At 40.7% G+C, this 25,063-nt stretch overlaps 3 protein-coding genes across 4 annotated transcripts; 2 read left to right on the forward strand and 1 right to left on the reverse strand.

Annotated features, from left to right (window-relative positions):
* The first annotated feature begins 6,176 nt into the window (after positions 1-6,176).
* On the forward strand, positions 6,177-9,770 carry LOC102706026 (cysteine-rich receptor-like protein kinase 6). 2 transcript variants are annotated; one of them, XM_006658594.3, is made up of 7 exons: positions 6,177-7,134; positions 7,321-7,452; positions 7,727-7,857; positions 7,994-8,204; positions 8,497-8,734; positions 8,827-8,977; positions 9,060-9,770. In XM_006658594.3, the coding sequence occupies exons 1-7, from the start codon at positions 6,273-6,275 to the stop codon at positions 9,408-9,410; spliced, it is 2,076 nt and encodes a 691-aa protein (XP_006658657.1). In that variant the 5' UTR covers positions 6,177-6,272; the 3' UTR covers positions 9,411-9,770. The 2 variants fall into 2 exon arrangements, with proteins under 2 accessions (XP_006658657.1, XP_040381676.1); XM_040525742.1 differs by having other exon boundaries at positions 7,802-7,857.
* Positions 9,771-12,799: 3,029 nt separating this feature from the next.
* Positions 12,800-16,189, forward strand: LOC102706306 (cysteine-rich receptor-like protein kinase 6). Its single transcript, XM_040525743.1, is given in 9 exon segments — positions 12,800-12,946; positions 12,948-13,735; positions 14,145-14,247; positions 14,249-14,274; positions 14,500-14,627; positions 14,707-14,917; positions 15,098-15,335; positions 15,423-15,573; positions 15,655-16,189. Coding segments are annotated over 9 exon segments (2,043 nt in total). The 5' UTR covers positions 12,800-12,890; the 3' UTR covers positions 15,997-16,189.
* Positions 16,190-17,540: 1,351 nt separating this feature from the next.
* On the reverse strand, positions 17,541-24,725 carry LOC102706584 (cysteine-rich receptor-like protein kinase 10). The gene is made up of 8 exons (XM_040525953.1): positions 23,903-24,725; positions 20,604-20,609; positions 19,743-19,871; positions 19,482-19,618; positions 19,181-19,391; positions 18,622-18,859; positions 18,379-18,529; positions 17,541-18,095 (listed from the first exon to the last, which is right to left on the reverse strand). Exons 1-8 carry the CDS (start codon positions 24,723-24,725, stop codon positions 17,769-17,771), a joined length of 2,022 nt encoding a protein of 673 aa, XP_040381887.1. The 3' UTR covers positions 17,541-17,768.
* Positions 24,726-25,063: the final 338 nt, after the last annotated feature.

Below are 25,063 nucleotides of genomic sequence, written 5' to 3' on the forward strand. Positions count from 1 at the left end.
AAGGGGGACGCTACCCCGTTGAATTAACGGGATAGACAGTTAACGTGAAGCTATTTTCACATTTTAATTATCAATTCAGCTATACCTTCAAGCTGAAAAAGTCGCAGGATAGGATCACATGAGCTCACACCATCAGCCTAATGAGATGGCAGGCAGCAACACGGCTAGCGTATGCCTCAACTCTAGACAATGGATTTGTTAACACAGCGGGACATATTATTTTGTTTAAGTAACATGATACTTCTTAAATAATACGATATCTTAAATGTATCATGTATAGTACCATATCTAGATAATATGGTACCTCATATGTATTATATATAATACTTCAAGATAATATGCTCAAGTAACATGGTATGTACTTTTCAACTAACATGATATCTCACATGTACAGTAGCAGCGAAAGCACGCTCAGCCAATCCTCACCCGACGGCTCCGTCCTTGCTTAGGCAAAAGTCGAACCACTCGTAGATGGATCTTTTTTTTTTCTAGCTTTAGAGCTCACTCTGTCAGCCCATTAACACCACACATATTCACGTCATGAAAGATTAGATTCCAGATTTAGGGTATAAAGTGGATTCTCCTCCTTTCTCTGATAGATTTTTAAAAGAATTATGTGGACTTCATCATTTTGTAAGTGGAACGTGATGGGATTGTCCTCCTGTATGGGTGGGACATGTTGGTCGTCCCCGGGGACAATCTCTACCTCCGGCTCCGGGTCAGGGAGCGGGGCGTTCAAATTGAGCAAAAGTGGCTGTCTCCGCAAGTGTAACATAGTCAAGAGAGGTAGGCTCGACTTTCCATTTAGTTCTATTCCTTCCCATCTTTGATGAAGCTTACGAGTTCTTCTTTCTAGATCGATTGAGATAGGACCTTTTGGCACAGTACAATATCGATGTAAGGTACATGACCAATCAAGACTGCTTTTGGGAAGTGAGACCAGGCGAGGCTACCAATGAGATCCCACTCACTGGCTTCGGTTAGTTATAGTCAATCCATCCCACCTTCCTAAGGTCAGATGGCTTGGTTGAATTTCTTCAGAAAGATGAGGCTCGGGAGAGTGACTCGTGTCCTGAAGTTGGATGGAAGGTCGGCTTTGTCCAAACAAATCACTCCTTCCGGAGGCGAGGGGTGCTTTGAGTCCTCACATCACTGATAGCGAATCGTCGCCGCCGTTGTTATTGTGGCCGTCGCCGTCGTCGTCACAGGCTCGCAGCTGCTGTAGTCGTCACCGACACTGCAGGTACAGTCGACCACCGCTATCTGTTCTCAGCCGTCGGGCGTTGTTGCCGCAGTCATCGTCGTTGTCGTCGAGGTAGTTGTCCTCGTTGCTGTCGTCCTTATCGTCATCGCCGTCGTCATCGAGGTAGTTGTCCTTGTTGCTGTCGTCCTCATCGTCATCGCCGCCGTCGCCGCCACCGTTGTCCTCGTCGTAGCCACCGCCGTCGCCGTCGTCGTCGCCGCCGCTGCCACCGTCATCATCATCGTCGTATCACAGCGTCGTCATCCTCCAGCACGCGGGCAGTGCCGCCGGGGACGCCCCAGTCGAACGAGAGCAGCGGGTCCCTCAACCCGCCGCGCTTGTCCGTCAGCGTCGAGCGCAGCGACCGCAGCTCCGGCGACGGCACGGTTGCCAACAGCAACCCCATGGCGCGGCGCCGCACGGCCCTGCATCACGTAACGCGCGCACGCGTCCGCGTGCATGCCAACGACTTGCGCTGGCGCCGCTGCCTTGCCGCAACCATCGTTGTAGTCGTGTCCCGTCCGAGACGATAGACTGTGCTGCAGTATCAGGCGACGACGGGTCGCTGGGGAGGGCGAGGCGGTGTTGGCTCGGGTTCGCGCGGGAAAGGGAGCGCCGAGGCGGCGGCCGGCGAACCGGTGGAGGGAGCAGGCGGCGCTGGTGACGAACTGGTGGAGGGAGAAGGTGGCGCCGGCCGTGGACTGGTGGAGGGAGGAATCAACAATGGAGGCAAGGAAGTTGGAGAAGACGGCGAGGAGGAGGTCCGGCAACTGGTTGGTGATGTCCGCCGCCGTCATTACCATCGTCATTGCTTGTCAGTTACACCTCTTTAAGGTCATGGGGATTATGGGTCGGAGGGCTAGGGAACGCTGTCGATCCTTAGCCCGTGTGTGTATATATATATTTGCACCCAATAGATACAATCATATACTTCTAAACATGTCAAGCTTTATTTTAAAAATAATTAATAACAACATTGATTATGAATTTATGGTTACAATCACTAAAAACTAAACTGGTCTATTTGTAATTATACGCGGCAACGCCACATGTTTTTTCTAGTTCAAATCCGAAATGTGGTTTTTCAAGCCAGTTTAAGTGTTTTGTCACTTCCTTTCTGTTATCTTAAAGATTCATTTCATTAGATATTGCACATGGACGTCCAACCAAAGCAAGAAGCTCTTTTTTAGCTACATGCAACTTACATACATACAAATAGTTAACGTCAATTACAGTGTAATTATACTCCGTCCAATTCGATAATTCTTATCGTTTGGGGATAACTACACGGTTCTCTACCTCTATCTTTGACCTAAAATATATAAAAAGTAAATACATTTTTTATTTTATTAAAGTACTCTTTATAACTCATATATATATATATATATATATATATTTTGTCTTAGTGTTTTTAAACTAAATAATCTAAAAGTTATTAAGAGTTAAAAGTATTAAAAATTTAACCACGCTCTTATTTAAAATGATAAGAATTATGAAAATTGAGTATTGTTGTTATATTATATGTCAAGATTTGATTTTTAGGTACACCGATAATTCTCTGTATACCCCAAAACTTATAGCTGATCCCTTCTATACCCTTGAATTTTGCTTACTTTGTTACCGCTGAAATTTAATTTTGATCCCTTTTGATGTGCACGAGCGTGGCCCGATCTTTCGGTGAGTTGTGGTAACTACGATTTGGGAGAAACATTGACGATCCGACTACAACCGTACAAGACGTTGTGTTGCGCTTTAGCGATCGATACATCTCTCCTTGGGTTGTTGAACTTGCTGGTGCAAATCAACCTTATTCCTGCTAGCAAATCGAGAAACAAGCAAGAACAAGATAAAAGCAATCTGATATTGCAAATAGAAATTAAACACAAATGATAAGTTGGGGTTCCGAAGAACAAGTATCCAAGTGGTTGCGCCAACACACATGTGTACAAGCAAGTAGCAAAGACTAAACTTTAATCTAACAAAACTTAAGAAACCCTGAAGGGGTATCTAGCTATTTATAGGGGTGGGAGGACGACCAAGGGTGTCCTGGGGTCGTGCTCCACCAGATTAGGGCACACTCCACTTGGGCCCCTCTAGGGCCGGGGTCCCAAACGAAGTTACAAGCCCATTGGCCCAATATAGGTGAAGCAGCACCTTGTTTCTGTGATTGCTGCCAAACAAATTAGAATTTAATGACGAGGCTGGATCCGAAAAGAGGACTCCAAGATCTTTCCATTTCCATTAAGTACTCATGAAGCCAAAACGGAGCTCATATGCGAATTTGGCGGCCATTTGAAGTCAGCAATGTGGTGTGTGGCCGAATCGGATTCCAACACTTAGATTATCTTCATCTTAACGTGAGCAATGGTTGTATGAATGGTGGGCGTGGTCATATCACCTTTTATGTTCCTCCCGTTAGTTAACCGCTACTTGATCGTCTAATTTCTATAAAAATAACCATTTACCCTTTGAATGCACATAGAAATTTGTGAATTAAATTATTAAAAATATAAAAAATTATTCCATGGGACTATTAATAGTTGTGTTTGTAGTGCGATACACTATCTGTGACAAAATCTATTTTAGATAATGTAATAAAAAATGTATTAATTTATTTATAAAAATGAGGAACATTCATACAAATATAGAACTTTCATTGCTCACGATATTTTTTAAGAATGATCCTGATAAAAAAAATCTATGTCCTTTTAAATTTTGAATTAAATTAAAATTTATTACATTTCTTTTGTTTTTAAAATTTATGTAAAAAATTTTCACACTAATTATTTAGTTCTATTAGTTACATAAAATTCACTTAAACAAAATTTTCCATCGTTTTTGAGCTTAAATTCAAACATAAATCATGAACAACATTAAAGACATTTACCATAAATTTAATAGTGAAATAAGAAAAATTTAATGACAGGGGTATAAAAGAAATCTAGTTGAAATTTTAGATGAATTGATAGGATTGAGTGAAGTTTTGTGGGTATACAGAAAAATTTACGCGAGAAGATATAACTCGCCACGTAAATTAGAGCGAGTATAGCAGGTGATGTAAACATAGTCTAAAGCCTATTATGTTATATGTATGCTTTTATGGAGGAAAGAGAAAATAAAAGAATAAAGGCGACATACATATTTATAGTCCACTATAGCATATGCACCAATACAATATGTATGTATGACAGATAAACCATGTATTAATGATATAAAATACGTTTATGTGCAACTATTTTACTTCATCCATTTTAAAATATAAGGCGCAACCACTTTTCTACTATGTTCCAAAATATAAGACGCGTATTAATTACATTGCTACATGCATGGTTAAAACAATAAACTAAAACAAAAATAGATTGCATGCACTGACTGATTTGTACTAATTAAATGTATGATTAAATATTTCTTGGTCATTGTATACCAGTTGGTTGTATCTTCTATTTTAGAATGGGAGGGGTATAAATCTATTATATATATAAAGTAATAGGAAAAGGAGCCTCCACGTTGTCTCTCACGAGCTAGAAATTCTGAGATTAATAGAAGAAAAATAAGAGAAAAAGAAAAAGACCAATCAAATAAGGAAAATATAAAACAGAGATCAATCGGACAATGTTTGATCAATCGGACATGTCGGAGGTGATCATTATTTGTGTAGCGGTGTTATTATGAGAGTCATGCATTGACCAGGACACCAGGATGTTGGGTTTCAGATTTCTATAAAATAAAAAAAAGAGAAAATGACAAAAGAACGAGTTTTCTAAATAGGACAAGTAAAATAGAAAAAAAGGGGGAAAATGAAAAGGACAACAAGAAAGAAGAGATCAATTAAAAAAAGAAAAATAATAATAAAGACTCCATGTGTAATCATGTTTAGAAAAATCCAAATCTCGAATATAAAGGAAAGAGTCCAGGTGTAAATATACTTTAGAAAAATCTAAATATCGGATTTAAAGTTTTAAAATTTTTGATACTGAGGGAGGATTTCATCTATAAATACAATTTGGAAAGATCTAAAATTTTGATTAAAATAGAAAAATTAAGAGAAAGAGTCAACATATAAATACATTTTAGAAGTATCTAAAATTTGAATTATAAATTAATTATTATGCAGAAAAGAGTTTAGGTACCAGTATAGTTTAGAATACATGTAAATGAGATTCTATGTAAAAATATAATTTAGAAAAATATAAATTCGAATGAACAACTAAAAAGTAATTATTATCAAGATAACAGACCATACATAGATACAATTTACAATGATGCTAGCTATGCAATATACGCGGGAAAGAAGCCTCGCGGGTTCTCTCTTAGGGGCTAGAAATTGTGAGATTAGTCGAAGAAAAAAGAAAAAAAAAGGATCATGTTTTCGTTGAAACGGACATGGACGTGGATACTTTTTAAAACAAACAAGTATTTTATCAAAGCGTGAGATACCAATTATCGAAACCATGCAAGAGCTTAGTGAGAAAATCAATCATAATCAAACTCATGCACAACCATAAATTATAAATAACTTTAGAATAAAAAATAGTAAAAAAATAATTTATATTGAGATCAAAGTCCATGTAGAGGTATAATTTAGAAAAAAACAAAAAATCAGATTAATTTGTTTAAAGAAATTTATTATTAGAAGACTATGTCCATCTGAAAATACAAGAACATTTGAAATTTTATAGACAAAGAACTTATTTTAATAATCTTATATCAAACATATAAAATTATATTGTAGAAGTTTAAAATCATAGTTGTTTTTAATTTTTTTAAAAGTAAAAGAAACATAAAAGTAGATATGTAATTATGTAAAAAATTAATGCTAGCCGTGTAATTTACGCGGGCCACCATACTAATTAACTCTGTATTAGCTCTATTTTAGAGCTAGCAATTAGCTTGGTATTGGCCCACTCATAGTAAGTCAATGAATCACATTTTTCCACTCAAACACTCCGGACGCACTTGACACTCGATTACCGAGGTTGCGAACCACCCGTGAGGGCCGTGACAGCCTACCATTACCATTGCCGCCAAAATGCCCGCGGGGCACCGCCCCCCTTCCTACCTCGCCGGCGGCGTCACCGCCGCAACCTTCCTCCTCGCCGTCCTCCACACGCCGCTCACCGCTGGTGACGACGAACCTCCACCATGGTACCTGTGCGCGCCCTATCCTCCCAGCGGCAACTACCAGGCGAACAGCACGTACCAGGCCAACATCGATTTCCTCTCCACCACCCTCCCCAAGAACACCTCGTCGTCTCCGGACATGTACACCACCGACACCGTCGGGGACGTCCCCGACATGGTGTACGGCTCCGCCCTCTGCCGCGGCGACGCCAACGCCTCCGCCTGCGGGAGCTGCGTCGCGGCCGCCTTCCGCGACGCGCCGCGGGTGTGCCCGCTCGTCAAGGACGTCCTCATCTTCTACGAGCTCTGCCAGCTCCGCTACTCCAACCGCAACTTCTTCCTCGACGACGACTACTTCGTCACCACCTACACCCTCCGGCGCTCTCGGCTTGTCAGCGCGCCGTCGGCGGCGGGGTTCGACGCGGCCGTCCGCCTGCTCGTCAACGCCACCGCGGACTACGCGGCGGAGAACTCGTCGAGGCGGTACGGCACGGGAGAGGAGGAGGGCCTCGACAAGAGCAACCGCCCCAAGATGTACGCCCTGGCTCAGTGCACACCGGACAAGACGGCGGACGTCTGCCGGACCTGCCTTGCGACGATAATCGGACAGCTGCTGAAGGTTTTCAGTGGGAGCACGGGAGGGGGGATGTTCGGGGTATGGTGCAACTTCCGGTACGAAGTGTTCCCTTTCTTCTCCGGCCACCCGCTGCTGCAGCTTCCGGCGTTCGTGGAGACGCCGCCGCCTGCGCCATCGGCGACCAGAGGAGGAGGTGAGAGACAGAAACCACATCTTCTGTGTCACTGTGTGTGTGAAATTGACTATAAAGAAACACCTGCTGCTTTTAGGCAAATGAAGTTTCGTTCATCAGTTACATAAAAAAAATTGTTCATAAGATTCTGTTTTATAGTTCAATCCACAGTGAATACTGTCTGAATCAAACTGTACTTATTTACAGAGAAAAAGAGAACTAGGATTGGTACAGTTCTAGCCATTATTATGCCTACAATCGCTGCAATACTGCTCATCGTCCTAGCATGGTTTGCTTGTTCGAGGAGGAGACGACCAGAAGAACAGACGTTTCTGTCCTGTAAGTCTGCTCAAGTAATGGATAAGTTTATTGATTGTGGTTAAATAAAATGGATAAGTTTATGATGCGTTAGTACGTCAACTCAAGTAATGGATAAGTTTATTGATTGGAAGGGAAATTTTGATTTAGTTCAAATATTGTTTTTGTTGAATTTCATCATCTTAAATCTTAATGCGTCCCAGCTTGTGGTGAAATAAAATTTCCCTTTTTTCCGAATGAATGAAATATGATTTCTTGCTAAACTTAGTCTTGATTTTCATCTTTGTCCCAACAGATTCAATTACTTCAGATGATATTCAAAATTTTGATTCGCTTCTGCTTGATCTACCAACACTACGTATTGCTACAGATGATTTTGCTGAAACCAAAATGATCGGCAAAGGAGGATTCGGTATGGTTTACAAGGTACAAATAATACTAAATGTAACTTTCTCAGTTATATTATTGTGATTCACCTTTATGTAATCATCTAAGATCAATGAAAGCTTCCTTTATCTAAAAAAATATTTTTGTTGATTAGTACTTATCTTTACATGGATAGGGAGTCCTACCTGAAGGTCAAGAAATTGCTGTGAAAAGGCTTTGCCGGAGTTCTACACAAGGAATAGAAGAGCTTAAAAGTGAGCTAGTTCTGGTTGCTAGGCTTTACCAAAAGAATCTTGTAAGACTTATTGGTGTTTGCTTGGATGAGCATGAGAAAATACTTGTCTACGAATATATGCCAAATAGAAGCCTTGATATCACTCTTTTCGGTATGATTCTCTCTCTGTTAGTTTCTATCGCTCAATTATAGAATTTCCAAATACCACAAGAGTAATTAATTGAGATTTGCTTAAGTCCAACAAAAAGTACCTCGCGGTACCAAATCATTTCTGATCGTTCGCTCTAGCCGTGCATATCCTACTCAGCTAAATTCAATGATGAGAAACAATTTGATACCTCGAAGTACTGTTACCTTTAGGTACTTTTTGTTGGAACGAAGTAAATCTTAATTAATTACATTACATGATTACAATGCTACGGTTTTTCTTGTTTGAACCTCAGATACAGACAAGAACAGGGAGCTTGATTGGGGGAAAAGATTCAAGATTATAAATGGAATTGCTCGAGGGTTACAATACCTTCATGAAGATTCTCAATTGAAGATAGTTCACCGGGACCTCAAAGCAAGCAACATCCTATTAGACTTTGATTACAATCCTAAGATTTCTGATTTTGGCTTAGCAAAGATATTTGGTGGTGATCAATCGGAAGATATCACTCATCGAATTGCCGGAACATAGTAAGTATATTCATGGGTCACACTTACCAATTAAGCTACCAGAATATGCCAGCCATGCGTGGTCATTATTCAATGAAATGTTTTTATTACAGTGGATACATGGCACCAGAATATGCCATGCGTGGCCATTATTCAATCAAGTCGGATGTATTTAGTTTCGGAGTTTTGGTATTAGAGATCGTCACTGGAAGAAGAAACAATGGTTCATATGATAGTGGGCAAGATGCTGATCTATTAAACCTTGTGAGTACTTTTAAGTTCAGTCTCGAATAGTTAACCCAACTTCTCAACATACTACCAGAATATGATAACCAATTTGGTGCAGGTGTGGGAGCACTGGACCAGAGGAAATGTTGTAGAGCTGATTGATCCATCCTTAGGCAACCATCCTCCGATCGACCAGATTCTGAAGTGCATCCACATCGGTCTGCTGTGTGTCCAGAAAAAACCTGCAAAAAGGCCGGCGATTTCGTCAGTAAACATCATGCTTAGCAGTAACACTGTGCGTCTCCCTTCTCTGTCCAGGCCAGCCTTCTGCATTCAAGAGGCTAGTGCCACTGACAGTTCAAATGGGTATTTGGAACGCTACGCAAGGACAAGACATTCCGGGTACGCTGATAATTCAACAGCGGTGTCTTCAAATGATGTGTCAATCACAGAACTTTGGCCGAGATGAATCCTGAAGTCCTAGTTCAGTAGTCGAACCAGTTGTGTATAGTAACTACACTTATGGATATTAGATTGATGCATGGGGAGGGCCTATTGCATAACATCAGTATATTTGTGAATTGTGCATTGAGTCTGTAATTAAAATTACTAAAATGGTATGCTTACAAATTAAAACTAGCCAGAATGGATAGTAAAAGTCAAGGGTGACATATGGTATCATGTATGGCATGATGAATTGACACGGTTGTCAATTATGCTGTTAAACATAAGAAAGTGATGTGGAAAGCTCTGCCTTTTTCTACTGAACAATTCAATATATGTAAAAGGTTGTTTAATTTCAAGATATGTAACAACTGATAAAGCTGTGAGAACGACTCTTTTCAACATAGACAAGGAGTTTTCTGTCAGATAGTTCTTGCCAGCAATGCCCGCGTAAACGGGGTACTGGGGTTGGGTTATGTTAGAAAACGATAGACTAATACAAGATGTCCAATAACTGAAGATACAACACTTTAAGGTGAAAACCTTTGGTAGGAAAAGCCATGGACACACAACATGGCTACTATTCCCTCTGTCTTATAATATAAATCGCCACTAACACAAAGATTAAGAAAAAGTTATAACTACTTTCTCGCTTAGAGTAGCTATAACTTTTTCTTAAAAAATATATATTATGTTTAAAGTATCTAGGATAAAACAATTAAAGCCTCATCCTGGAGCTGCTCTTTTCGTGAGCAGAGAGCCGAGTTAGCTTCGGCTGGCGACGGTTTTTTTTTCTTCTCTCAAGGCTTTAGCCTTTGTACATATTGCTGCCTCCTTCTTTAATATAACACCAGCCAAGGCTGGCTTTGTTTAAAAAAAAAACAAGTCATAATAAAATAAATAATGTTTTCAAATTCTTTTTAATTAGCGAAATGGCCAAACTATATGGCTAAAAGAAAAGGCATCGTTACATTAAAATATGCAGAATGATTGGCAACCGAAAGGACTGCAGAGATGTCGATATCAAAGAGGAAAAAACAGAGACTATGAGGCTTCCATACAGGTCTAGTTTAGATTCTAAAATTTTTCGGGACCAGTTACATCAACGCACTCATACATTTAAAATATTAAACGTAGTCTAATTATAAAATAAATTTCAGATTTTGTTTCAAAATAACGAGACGAATCTTTTGAGTCTAATTAATCCGTCATTATCACATGTTGGTTACTGTAGCACTTATGGCTAATCATGTCCTAATTAGGCACAAAAGATTCGTCTTACGATTTCCTCTATAACTACGTAATTAGTTTTGATATTCATATATGTTTAATGCTTTATTTATATTTATATTCCAAAGATTCGATGTGATGTTTGGCCACGGTACTATGATTTGTAATTGTGTTATTGGAAGATGCTCGACTGATAAGGCTCATATAATACTAGACTATATTTAGGGCAACTCTCCGGTGTATTTTACTGGTACTATTAAACTACCAGCAGAAAAATGGTATTTTTTACTTTGTTAATTACTTGATTAGCAGTATTTTATAATTTTGTATTTTTTGCAATAAAGATCATAATAAAGATGACGATATATCCCTTCAAATTTCTACTACACATAATATTGTTGGTAATATTGTTGGTAGTATAATTTAATTACAGCCGTCCGATAAAAATAGATCAACGATGTGGATTAAATTTTACTACCAGTAAAATAAATCGGAGTCAGCCCCCTATATTTATGGCTGGCACGATGGGCGGCTATGTAGAAGTCAAAATTAGAAAAAAAGTTGGGCCTCGCATCGAACGTATAATTATTTCTTAGATTATTTATCAAACAATAAGAGATCCCAAAAGTTTTCTTCAATCACTTCAACTACCAATTTCTGAATTTCGAATCGATTATATTCCCTGTCTAACTATATGTGTGTCAAATAATTAGAATGATTGAAATAATATGAATCAGTACATAAATACTTATTTTATGGTCTAAAATTTAAATTCTATAAATATTTATATTCTATAAATCAGTACATAAATCACTTCAACGGAGGAAGTAATACTCCGGTAGCTGTCACAGGTGGACGGTAGATGAGGTGAGAGATATTCTTGCAATCAAACGTTTCTCAAACGACCTCTTCCAAGCCAATTTAAAAGATTAATAGTTCTGATGGCTCTTCCCTCCTGTTTGTCTATTATTTTCTCATGGATCGTTGTCATGAGAGATTGTGATTGGGTGTACCTATTCACAGACCAAGTGCCACCACTTGAATTGATTCTTTTTCTTATAAGCCACATTGTACTATAAGAAATTGCTAGAAAAACATGGGATGGATCTTGCAGTGGATTTAAGTTGAATATTCATAATGTAGGTTGATCTCCATGATTTGTCCTTCGACATGATCGGGGGCAACAACATATTCTTCGTCTTTAGCCAACCATTGAATTTGGGTTTACAATTAGATTCAAAGTGGGGGAGTTTCACCGCTGATCCCCATGGGTGAGAGGAAGATCATGAAAGATGGCAGACCAGGAACAGCACAACAGTATGCCTACCAGAAGCTTCCAAGCTTGTTTCCATCCTACTCTGAGCTATTATCCCCACAAAGCCTTCACAATAAAAAAATTATCAATTAGGTCAATATAATAAATATGGTATATCTCATATGTATACGTGCAGAGTAATTTTACCGTCTTTCTCATAGTAGGAGGTACCAAATTTAAACTAATTTTTTGGTATCGATACCTGCTCAAGGACTTATGGTTGATCAGAAATATGCGTACCTAAGGTTATATACCGAAAGGAGTGATTAGGTATGGATAAAGACACGGCAATGAATAGAAATCTACTTCGGTTGGGAATGACATTGTTCTCCTAAACCGGTAAGGCAAGGACTACTCTGCCCGTACGTGTTCTACTTGGTAAGGCCGTAAGGTCAAATTTAGCTTGGAGGACTGATCACCTTGGGTATAAATACTGGGTTTCCGACAAGGGAAGAATATTGATTTATAGTCTTTGAGAAGATACCAGAATGTATTATTTTTTCTATATAAATTTGATATCTCCTAGTTTAGATACTAGCAGATACCAAATTTTACACTAAAATATTGGTACCTCTCGATTCCTACTCAACTACTATAAAATTATGGTATCACCTAGGACTATTATCCATACCGACGGTTTGAGCTAGTATAAACCCGCGTGTGTGTGTGTTTTTTTTATGTTTACAACTATACGATTAGCTTGGTACCACCTTACGTATGGCCTAGACGTCTGGTATGTGCAACCCTTGTGAATCCGTTCGCGCACGGAGCGCATGCGCGGCCGATCGCGGATTAGACCAACGCTCGATCTCTTCGGCAGTTCGGCACGGTAATTGGAAAGTCAATGAACGACAGTCAAACACTCAGGGCTAGCTCACCTCATTCTGGACGGCTCACGTCTCCAGCCTCCGTTCGTCCCCATGTCACAGCTTACCATTGCCGCCAGCCACCTCCACCACAATGCGCGCGGTGCAAGGCCTCCCTCCTTACCTCGCCGCCGCCGCGACCTTCCTCCTCGCCGCACGCCGCCGGCGAAGACGAGCCTCCGCCATGGTACCTGTGCGACCCCTATGGCCCCAGCGCCAACTACCCGGAGAACGGCACGTTCCGCGCCAACATCGACCGCCTCTCCACCACCCTCCCCAAGAACGCCTCCTCCTCCTCGTACCCGGTCATGTACGCCGTCGGCACCGTCGGGGACGTCCCCGACATGGTGTACGGCTCCGCGCTCTGCCGCGGCGACGCCAACGCCTCCGCCTGCGAGCGCTGCGTCGCGGCCGCCTTCCGCGACGCGCCGCGGGTGTGCCCGCTCGTCAAGGACGTCATCCTCTTCTACGACCTCTGCCAGCTCCGCTACTCCAACCGCAACTTCTTCCTCGACGACGACTACTTCGTCGCCACGTACCCGATCCAGCGCTCCGCGCTCGTCAGCGCGCCGGCGGCTCCGGCGTTCGACGCGGCCGTCGGCCTGCTCGTCAACGCCACCGCGGAGTACGCGGCGGCGAACTCGTCCAGGCGGTACGGCACCGGAGAGGAAGAGGGCCTCGGCAGCAGCAGCCGCCCCAAGATCTACGCGCTGGCGCAGTGCACGCCGGACAAGACGGCGGAGGTCTGCCGGACCTGCCTGACGACGTTAACCGCGCAGCTGCCCAAGGTTTTCAGCCGGAGGACGGGAGGGGGGATCTTCGGGATATGGTGCAACTTCCGGTACGAGGTGTTCCCTTTCTTCTCCGGTCGCCCGCTGCTGCAGCTTCCAGCGTTCGTGGAGACGCCGGTGCCGGCGCCATCGGAGACCAAATCAGGAGGTGAGCAACAAAAACCACATTTTTGTGTGTATGATCACTGAAATTGTTTTACGAGATAACTCCGTTGACTGCAAATAGAGATGATCATGAAAATAGTTTTTTATTCTTGAAAAGTATTTTAGGTAACAAAAATTTTAGTGCAAAGTACTAAACTTTTACAGTAAAAAAATATGATATATTGATGTACTTTTGTAAGAATGATAAAAAAACTCTCATGAAAAAGGCCAATTGGTAGTTTAGCACTCTTGCCTCTTTGTTCGTTTCGCGAGGTTTTATTGATAGAAGTTGTGGGAATTTCCCTGAAAAATACGCATTCTGTTTGTAGGGAAACGAAATTTTATCATTCAGATTCTGGTTTGTAGTTCTAGCTACATTGACACTATCTGAATCGCACAGTGTGCATTTTCAGATAAAAGGAGAATCAGGACAGGCACAGTTTTAGCCATTGTTATGTCTACAATTTGTGCAATACTTCTGATCGTTGTGGTGGGCTTTTGTTGTTGGAGGAAGAGAACCAAAAGAACAGACGTTTCTGCCCTGTAAGTCTGATGAATTTATGATATTTTAGCATGTGAAGTAACTGATAGGTTTACTGACGGAGGTGAAATAGTGACTTATTCAAATATATTTTTATTTTATTCCATTAGCTTGAATCTTGATGTGTCCCAGCTTGTAGTGAAATCGCATTTCCCTTCTTGTTTTTGAATGAATGAACTGAGACTTCTTGATAAGCTTAGCCTTGCTTTTCATCTTTGTACCAACAGATTCAGTTAGTTCAGATATTCAAAGTATTGATTCGCTTCTACTCGATCTATCAACACTACGAGCTGCTACAGATGATTTTGCCGAAGCTAAAATGATCGGCAAAGGAGGATTCGGTATGGTTTACAAGGTACAAATCATGCAACATGCATGCAACTTTATGAGTTATATTTTTGTTGATTTATTAGTAAGTGTCTTTACATGGATAGGGAGTCCTACCTCAAGGCCAAGAAATAGCTGTGAAAAGGCTTTGCCGAAGTTCCAGACAAGGAATAGAAGAGCTTAAAAGTGAGCTAGTTTTGGTTGCTAAGCTTTACCACAAGAATCTTGTAAGGCTTATTGGTGTTTGCTTGGAAGAGCAAGAGAAAATACTTGTTTACGAATATATGCCAAATAAAAGCCTTGATATAATTCTTTTCGGTACGATTTCTCTCTGGTTGTTTCTTTTTTAAATGGTTAATTATAGTTAATAACTTATTACTGCTCCTTATGGTAGAGTCTAGGCATGTGAAATTAGTTCCATCATCTAAAAATTCTCTCAATTATAGTCTCCTATTAATTACATTACAATGCTATGGTTTTTTCTTGTTTGAATGACAGATTTAAACACAAACATGGAGCTAGATTGGGGGAAAAGGTTCAAGATTATAAATGGAATTGCTCGAGGATTACAATACCTTCATGAAGATTCTCAATTGAAGATAGTTCACCGGGACCTCAAAGCAAGCAACATCCTACTAGACTCTGATTACAACCCTAAGATTTCTGATTTTGGCTTAGCGAAGATATTTGGTGGGGATCAATCAGAAGAAATCACTCATCGAATTGCCGGAACCTAGTAAGTATGATCATGGGCCAACATTTCCAAATAAGGTGCCAAAATATAATAGGTTAATTACAATGTAATTAATGTTTTTAATACCAGTGGATACATGGCACCAGAATATGCCATACGTGGTCGGTACTCAATCAAGTCGGACGTATTTAGTTTCGGAGTTTTGGTATTAGAGATTATCACTGGAAGAAGAAATAGTGGCTCATATGACAGTGGGCAGGATGTTGATCTCTTAAATCTTGTGAGTACTACAAGTCTGTTCATGAATGATTAACCAAACTTCCCAAACTACTATTATCTTAATTAACCAAATTTGGTGCAGGTTTGGGATCACTGGACCAAGGGAAATGTCATAGAATTGATTGATCCATCCTTAGGCAACCATCCTCCGATCGACCAGATGCTGAAGTGCATCCACATTGGGCTATTGTGTGTTCAGAGAAAACCTGCAAGCAGGCCCAGGATTTCGTCAGTGAACATCATGCTTAGCAGCAGCACTGTGCGTCTTCCTTCTCTGTCCATGCCAGCGTTCTGCATCCAAGAGGCTAGTGCGAGTGACAGCTCTAATTTGTATTCAGAACGTTATCCCAGATCCGGGTGCTCCAATAATTCAGCAGCGCTGTCTTCAAATAGCGTGTCAATCACAGACCTTTTGCCAAGATGAATCCTGAAATACTAGTTCAGTTGCTGAACAAGTGTGTTGTTAGCTTGATGCGAGGGGATGCCCTATTTCATCAGGTCAGCAACATTGAATTCTGTATTGTGGCTGTAAGTAGGATTATTTAAAGAGTTTTACTCCCATCCTCCCCTTTGTATCTCGAGGTACCGATACCTCACGGTACCAAATCGTTTCTGATCGTTGGAACCAACAGTGCACATCCTATTTAGCTAGATCTAATGGTGAGAAATGATTTGGTACCTTGAGGTACCAGTAACTCGAGGTACAAAAGGAAGGATGGGAGTAAAACTCTTATTTAAATGAGTTTTACTCCCATCCTTCCTTTTGTACCGTGAGGTACTAGTACCGTGAGGTAGTAAAATCCTCACTCTTACTATCCACCCTACGATTAAGTTGATACTAAAATCCTAACTGTTGGTGATGATAGATCAAACGGTCACGATTGTATGATACCTCGAGGTACCAGCTTGGTCATGGGGTGGATAGCATGAGTGGGGATATTAGTACCTCGAAGCACTGGTACTTTGCGGTACAAAAGGAAGAATGTGAGTAAAACTCTATTTAAATGGTATGCTTAGGAATTAAAGCGAGCCAGAGTGGATAATAGTCAAGGTGACAATGATGTGTCACGTATGGCATGATGAATTGTCACTGTTGTCAATCATGCTGTTAAACATAGTGAAGTGATGTCAAAAGCTCTGCCTTTTTCTAATGAACAATTCAAAACATGGAAATTGTTGTTTAATTTCAAGACATTCAACAACTGATAAGGCTATGAGAATGACTCTTTCAACACAGACAATGACTTTTCTGCTGGATAGTTCTTGCCAATGCCCGCATAAAGTGGGCACTGGGGCTACATTATGTTAGAAAATGATAGGCTAATAAAAGACATTCAATAACAGGAGATACATCATTTAACATGGAAACAGGGGCGAAGCCAGGATAAATGGCAACCGAGGTCAGTACTCACTACTAACTGAGCATTAACAGCGGTTAGCATAGAGTTTAATGGGGTCTAAGCTAGCCAAAAAAATCGCTGGTATTAGGCTGACTAAGGCCCCGTTCGGTAGTATGGAGAGTGGGGGTTAGTTATCTGGCGCGGAAAACGTAGTAATAGATTAGTACATGATTAATTATTTAAAAATATGAAATAGACTAATATGATTTTTTAAAACAACTTTCATATAGAAATTTTTTCCAAAAGATACACTGTTCAACCGTTCGGGAAGCGTGCACGTGAAAAAAGAGGGGGCTTAGTTACCTTACGGGGCAGTGCCGAACATGGTCTAAATTTTCATCGGTGTTGACTGACCGCAGCCAATGGATGTAGCTTCGCCCCTGCATGGAAACCTTTGGGGAGAAAAACCACACGGACACACAACATGGCTATTGTGTCCTAGAACCGATTAATCAAGATATTAACACATATATGCCGTGGACTTGCAGTAGGTTAGAACACAATCTCATACTGAAGTTCTGGAACCAAGAATAACAGAAAGAATCAGTGTATCAAGCATATGTCGTATTTGCTACAGTATTTGTGTGCAACAATACAAACATGACTTCAGTTGATTTAATCAGGAATGACAGCAGGAGGCACTATTGACATCTAATAGTTCTGACTTGATTTTATTAAAAGGAAAAAAAATCAGTACCTAGCTAGCACAGCTTAATAAGAGTATGTCGTACAACTCCCTGTAACTGTAGGAACGAAAAAAAAAATAGAGATTCCTTTAACTCTCAACTTACAAGACTCATCTCGGCTCAAGTTCTGTGATGGGCGCTTCATTTTGCGACATTTTTGTTGGGTTGTGTGGGTAAAGCAGGTTCTGCTCTGAATTAACATCTGAACTGGCACCGATCTCCTGGAACCAAAAGGCAGGCCTGGACAAGGAAGGGAGACGGACGGCACTACTAAGCATCACATTCACAGCTGACATCAATGGCCTATCAGCAGGTTTGGGCTGAACACACAGCAGCCCAATGTGGATGCACTTGAGCACCTTGTCAGCTGGATAGTGGCTTCCCAGGGATGGATCGATCAACTTGATGGCTTCACCCTTAGTCCAGTGCTCCCATGTCTGCACCAATTAAATCAATGGGTTAGTGTTTGATTGAAGTTATACTTGGGATAACTTAGCTCAGAATAGAATGACTAGAGGACGAAATCTTGCGCCTTTCTGTGGGAATTTATAGAACAAAACCAATGCACAGATATTTCAATATATTCAGAAATGGTATGCGAAAATCCATAGGAATAAATTAGAAGCAATATAACAACATGAACAACATGCTTGTTCCCACTCTAAAAATAATATAACAACATGCTATATATATATATTCATGCTTGGTCAGTGTACTCACAACATATATGAGATCAGCCTCATGCTCAGAACCGTAGGAGCCAAAGTTTCTTCTTCCTGTGATGATCTCTAAAACCAAGACGCCAAAGCTAAACACATCTGACTTGATCGAATACTGTCCACGCATCGCGTACTCAGGAGACATGTATCCGCTATAACAAGAACAAATTAAGCTTTTACTGTATGATCAAGTGTGATGGTGTGACCTATTGACCTATCATTTTAAAGTACTAGCCATACTTACTAAGTGCCGGCGATATGGTGAGTGAAAACTTGTGATTGATCCCTTCTGAATATCTTAGCTAGCCCGAAGTCCGAAATCTTAGGATTATAAGCAGAATCCAATAAAACATTGCTTGCTTTGAGATCACGATGAACTATCTTCAGTTGAGAATCTTCGTGAAGATATTGCAAGCCTCTAGCTACTCCATTTATGATCTTGAACCTCTGTTCCCAATCGAGCACTTTGATCTTCTCTGCATCTACCAATGAGGCAATAAAACACCAATTATAATATGTAATTATGACTCGGGCTTCTTTGCAGATGAAATTTATTTTTTCTTGTCAGATTAGACCTCGAGACATAAATATAAGATTTGGTCAAATTCTTACAAATTTGCCGATATTAAAATAGTTTATCACATCTAATTATTTTGTGTTATTATGATACTACTTTAAGGCATATCTATGCATAACAATTTATTTGTTTACTCTTAGGCTAAATATTTAAAAAATAAACGACAATCAAAATTTCAAAAGTTCGACTCTAAATATCAAATATTTATGGCGGGATGGACATTTACCAAAAAGAATGGTATCGAGGCTTCTGTTAGGCATGTACTCATATACAAGTATCTTCTCATTTTCTTCCAAGCAGACGCCAATTAGCCTGACAAGATTGTTGTGGTTCAGCCTAGCAACCAAAAGTAGCTCGGTTTTAAGCTCTTCAATCCCTTGTCTGGAACTCTGCGCGAGCCTCTTCACCGCTATTTCGTGGCCATTAGGTAGGTCTCCCTGCGTGCGTGAAGATAATGTTTTTATGATTAATTCATCGAGAGAAACGGCGCCACATGTACAGCTAGCTACGTATGGTGTGAGTGGTACCTTGTAAACTACACCGAAGCCACCTTCACCAAGCCTTTTGTGTTCACAGAAGTCATCTGTAGCAACTCGAAGTGTTGATAGATCAAGAACGAGCGAACCAAAACTTGGCATGTCATCTTGACTATACTCCTTTGGAACTTGGAAGAGAAAAAGTAACGAGAGATGACAGAATAATGAATGGATTAAGCCAGATGCTGACAGGATTAATTGGTCCATTAATTTCCGTGCTAAAATTTTAACAAAATGGCTAAGAATGTTTACTTGGCTGTAATGTTCTTGTTGCTAGTCTCTTCCTCCAACTCCAAGAACAAAACCATGCCGCAAAAGCAACTACAGCAATTGAAGGCACCAAAGTGCCGATAACGGTCCTCCTCTTCTGTTTCGATATTTCTGCAAGTATAAACCAATAATATAGAGCAATTTTACAATACTTGAGAAGGTAACAGGAGGTACCAAAATTTACAAAAAAAAAGGTGATAACTTCTAGTTACCTTCTTAAACACTATAAAATTGCCATATAATATAAGTTGCAAACGAAGTATGTATGTGTGAAAACACTAGCAATTCTATTCTATACCCTACAATAGCTATTCTATACCCACATCCCTCTTCCTTCTAAGAGAATCCGCCATATGATTTTGTTCCAGTTTCACGTTTTACTATTAATTTTGTTTAGTTCTATAATATATCATCAACTTTTGTTTAACTTCAGCAACTTACCATCACCGTTCAGTTAGCCTTCGTTAGTACTTTTCAATTTTTTCTATTGACAGAAATATACATTGAACAACAACTTTCAAAATTTGTCCAATTATTCTAAAAGTTCATATTATAAATATTAGATTGTAGGACATCTAAAATTTAGCCAGAAACTTGTATTTTGATATTTTGGACTTTTTTTCTTCCAAATTTAGGAAGTTTTCAACCTAGGGGTATTTTGGTCATTATAACAAAAAGTGAATAATACTAATGGGCGTTAACTGGGTGGCGATGGTGATTCACACAAGTTAAGAAAAATTAATGGTATATCATAGAACTGAACGAAGTCAATGGTAAATCGTGGAATTGGGCTAAAGTCCACGGGGTATTTTCTCTTCTTCTAAAGGCGTAAAATTAACACACCTCCCGCTTTAGTGAAAGGATGGTCAAAGCGCACCTCATTTAGTTGGACCTCAGTCAAACTCACTTACAGAGTCCCCCACCATCCACCTATCTTCTCTGTCTGTCACCTTGTAACAATACTTCCGCTCACTCGTAGTAACAATTCCGAAATATGATCATAATCGTTCTAGTTTTCTTAAGGACTTTTTTTTCTAACACCATGGTTAAAACAGATATTAAAAAATATAATATACAATATGAAATATAAATCTTAGAATGGTTAGGGTTTTAAAGTATAACTCTATTCATATCTACCATACAGCGCATCAGTTGATTTTACTCATTGTAGGCGCTTCATTTATTGTTGTTAAAATATGACGGTTAAAATCATATTCGTCAGATCGCATGGCTAAGACGGACTCCACCTCTCTTTACATAAACTTTCTACATATTAAAGACTTTCTAAATTAAAAATTATACTAGCACAATACCCATGCTTCGTCACAGGGATAAAAATAAATATTTCATATAAAATTCTATTAAAATACATGGCATATATATGTGTCATTTATAAATAATTTAATGAATAGCCGAGTAACTTTTTAGTATACGTTTGACCATACGTCTTATTAAGAAACTTAAATAATCGACATCAAATTTTGAATGATTAAACTTATGTTAAAAAATCAACAATGTTATCTATTAAAAATAATATTCCATAGACAAACAAGGTGTAAATGTTAAGGGAAAAAATGCATGAACAATGTGTATTTGCTCTTCCCGGAATAGGTCAGTACTTGTGAATTGACATGTTTGGTTAAGTTGCAAGAGCACAGGTCAGGCAGACATCAACGCCGGAGTCACAGTTGGGATGAATTTTGTGCGAGCACTCTGCTAGCCGACTGGGCCACTGAGTCGAGCCGGCCCAGCTGAGGAAGCCCAAGAGCGGGGGCGAGGCGGCCCAACGGAGGCACGGCATGCACGCATGAAGACAAGGCGGCAACATGGGCGCGCGTAAGGAAAGGCGCCGCGCTAGGAGAGACCGCAACGTGACAGCGTGACTGCGATGCGGGGCCACGCGACATACCAAGACACAAATTACGTATTTTTTAAGTAGTAAAGATAAAGATTAGTACTTATAGAGTTTCCTTATATTATAAATTATCTTTACAAATAGAAATAAGGCAAACATTTTCTATAGAATAGAGACTATATAAAGATAAATATGTAGTTTTCAATCATAAAGTTTACATAAATATGCACTAAATACCTTTATAATCAATTTCCAATAATACCCCAAGCCGACACGAGACATTGTTAGAACACCAACAATGATACCAAGGCAATAAAGTTTACGTTCAACATCATGCCATAATTGTGCTAATTATAAGATTGACTAAGACTCTAGACCACTTTGGTTGGATGACCAAATAGCCAACTCACTAATAATAATATTAGAGATAAATATATCATAAATAGAAATGAGTCTTTGAGATTTTAAAAATATTATGTTGGCACCATCTTTGTATGTGAAATAAATAAATTACTTGATATGTCAAATGATGTGTCACTACACAATATTTTTTAATCATAGAAGGATATGTGCACCTCCTAGAAATAACGAACAGAAAATACAACAAGTGGAAACATCACTGGTAATATTACTTTGTTAAAAGAGCAATTTTACCATCCTTAAGAAAATACCAAGAGATACCACTGTTTTCTATGTAAAATTTAGTACCTCTTAATACCTTAGATATTAGAAGATACCAAATTTTACATAGAAAACATTAGTACCTCATGGTATCTCCTAAAGGATGGAAAAAATGCTCTTGCTAAAAACAATGTGATATATTTTTGAACAGAAAATAACTCATATGATAAATATTTGTTAGGTATTGTATGTTAATATTCGATTGAAAAAATAGACTTTTAAACCTAAAAAAATAGCCCGGCGGTGACCATATCCCCTTCACGCAACAGTGGCGAGCCTCCACAGCTTCCCAGCGGCTTACTTGCCTCTGCTCGGGGGCCCACACTGCCAGCTACAACCCTCTTCATCCGACCATGCTCTTGCTATAGCCAACACACCAAATCATGCTAAGGTTGACCTGCCATCGAGCTCCGCCTCCATTGCCATCGGCCAGCGACGCTCATTCACCCCCTCACCACCACCGTCGTTGGCCTGATCTACCCCCGCACGAGAATGCCACTGCATGCAAGAAGAAAGGGACCGACGCTACTATCTCCCACAACAAGAATAGCAAAATATATGTCCCCTCCGTGTCTGCCTGGAACCCTTCCATAAGATCTCATGGACCTATGCCCCGATAGTGGGAAGTGGCATTGGAGACCTCACTCAATGCATCGATAACTCCGTTATGGTGAGGGTAGCATAGGTTCCATCATGGAACCTATGGAAAACATCTAGATCAATGAGGAGTTTAGCGACGTCTTCACTCGTTGAGTGCGGGAATATTGAGATAAAGAGATGGTTCTCCGGTAGAACGATGACCATGAGAAGGATGGCTTCTCCTGCCCAGAGAGGGAGAGGGGATAGGGGAAAGGAGGCCACATCTAGAGTGGAGAGAGGTGAAGTGGAGGAACTAAGACTAGACTTGCTGTCATATGGGTCCTACTCTACTTTTATCTTTTTTTTTTCTGGCACATGAATCTCACATATTTTTTTTAAATTTTTCTTTTTCTTTTTAACTTTTCTTCCAATGCCACACCATCGTCACATGGGACAATGACTAAATCAAACCAACCAAGTAGTCAAAACCAGCCTCGATATTGTCTTGGGACCTGGTTTGCATTGGTTTATGAGAATAGGGATGCATTATACCCTGTTTTAAGGTTGAGAAATGTGATTCAAACTTGAGGATAAGATGAGTGACCAAAAGTGAACTTTTTGCTTGCCGAAATGGTGAAAACCCAAGCTTCTAGCTGACAATGCTGACACATGGGCCACGCTCATGTTGATCAATCTAGACTTTGTCACAGCCCATTAATGCTAGCTTTACCCCCTAGGTACCAATAATACCAATAATTCACGCGACTAATAAAATGCAAAGGGTCTGGAAGAAAATATCACACAACCCATAATACAGTAGAAAGAGTGCAAAACAAAAACTACATACTTGATTCGTTTCACCAAGAGGGGTGAATGCTTGGCCGACGCATTTGCAAACTAAAAGTAATTTGTGAATAACTTTTATATATTTATTCTTAGCATTATAAAAGCAAGGTTAGAAAAATAAATACCGTGAAAAAAACTTTAAAGTTAACTTCAAATTTAAAAAGACGGACATGCAACTTACCTCCGGTCACCGGTGCAGAAGACGATGCGGCCGGTCCCGCGAGTTGCAGCAGGGGCTCGCCGAAGAAGAAAGGATACGTCTCAAAGCGGAAGTTGCACCGCATGCCCAAGACTCGCGCGCCCTTCCTCCCAACTAAGTACTTAGGTATCATCCTCCCGATTATATCCTCGAGGCAGCTCCGGCAGTCAGCTACCGTCATGTCCGGCGTGCACTGCGCCAGCGAGTAGATCTTGGGATAGACCACGGCGTCGAACGCCTCCTCCCCCGTGGCGAACCGCCGGACCGAGTCCGCCGCCGCGTGCTCGGCGGTGGCGTTCGCGAGCCGGACGACGGCGGCCTGAAAAGCCGGTGCGGCCGCGTCGCTGACGTTGTTGCTGTCCCAGGCGACGAACATGCCTTTGTTGTAGGGAGGGCTGATCGGGAAGGGCTCGCCGGAGAAGCGGACGATGCAGGGGTCGTCGTAGATGGTCACGGTCTTGACGAGCGGGCAGTGTCTCTGGGCGGTCTGGATGGCCGCCGCGACGCAGGCGGCGCAGGAGGAGGCGTTGGTGTCTCCACGGCAGAGCGCGAGCGCGTAGATGGCGTCGGGTGGCGTGCCGGAGGAGCCGGCGGCGAAGAGGGAAGGGGAGGAAGAAGCGTATGCCGGGAGGGAGGTGGCCAGGTACCGGATGTTTCCCTGGTACGTGCTGTTCTCCGTGTAGTTGCCGCTGCTCACGTTGCAGCGCTGCCATGGCATGGGCTGCGCATCGGCGGTGAGAGGCGCGTGGAGGAGGAACACGACGACGACGACGCAAGCGGCAGCAAGGTAGCAGCAGTGCGCCATGAAACTGAGACGAGAGGATGAGCGGTGGCCATGGATGTACTACATGTATAGGCGACGAATATTTTATCGGAAGGAGTAATTGTTTTGCACTCTTATCTTTTCACTTATATTCATACTTATAAACCAAAATTTAAATTTTTAACCTTAAATTTGAAGTTGATTTGATACTTTTAACCTAACTTATTTTTTCCTAAAATATCTAAGTTATTTCTAGTCTTGACTTTTAAATCGCTAAGAATATATATATATATAATTATTATTTACAAATTATATTTCGTTGTCATTTGGCTTTATTTATGAAACATCAAAACAATCCCCCTTTGTCACCATGGTTATCA

This window comes from Oryza brachyantha, chromosome 7 (genome assembly GCF_000231095.2).
Source record: "Oryza brachyantha chromosome 7, ObraRS2, whole genome shotgun sequence".
Taxonomy (NCBI): Eukaryota; Viridiplantae; Streptophyta; class Magnoliopsida; order Poales; family Poaceae; genus Oryza; species Oryza brachyantha.

What these genes read in the sequence shown, in the direction of transcription:
- LOC102706026 (XM_006658594.3), top strand. Translation starts at nt 6,273, where the DNA reads ATGCCCGCGGGGCACCGCCCCCCTTCCTACCTCGCCGGCGGCGTCACC. An exon ending in AGAACAGACGTTTCTGTCCT is followed by an intron (nt 7,453 to 7,726) that starts GTAAGTCTGCTC and finishes TTGTCCCAACAG; the next exon opens with ATTCAATTACTTCAGATGAT. An exon ending in CCTTGATATCACTCTTTTCG is followed by an intron (nt 8,205 to 8,496) that starts GTATGATTCTCT and finishes TTTGAACCTCAG; the next exon opens with ATACAGACAAGAACAGGGAG.
- LOC102706584 (XM_040525953.1), bottom strand. Translation starts at nt 24,725, where the DNA reads ATGGCGCACTGCTGCTACCTTGCTGCCGCTTGCGTCGTCGTCGTCGTG. An exon ending in CCTCGATACCATTCTTTTTG is followed by an intron (nt 18,860 to 19,180) that starts GTAAATGTCCAT and finishes CCTCATTGGTAG; the next exon opens with ATGCAGAGAAGATCAAAGTG. An exon ending in AGGCTGATCTCATATATGTT is followed by an intron (nt 18,096 to 18,378) that starts GTGAGTACACTG and finishes TAATTGGTGCAG; the next exon opens with ACATGGGAGCACTGGACTAA.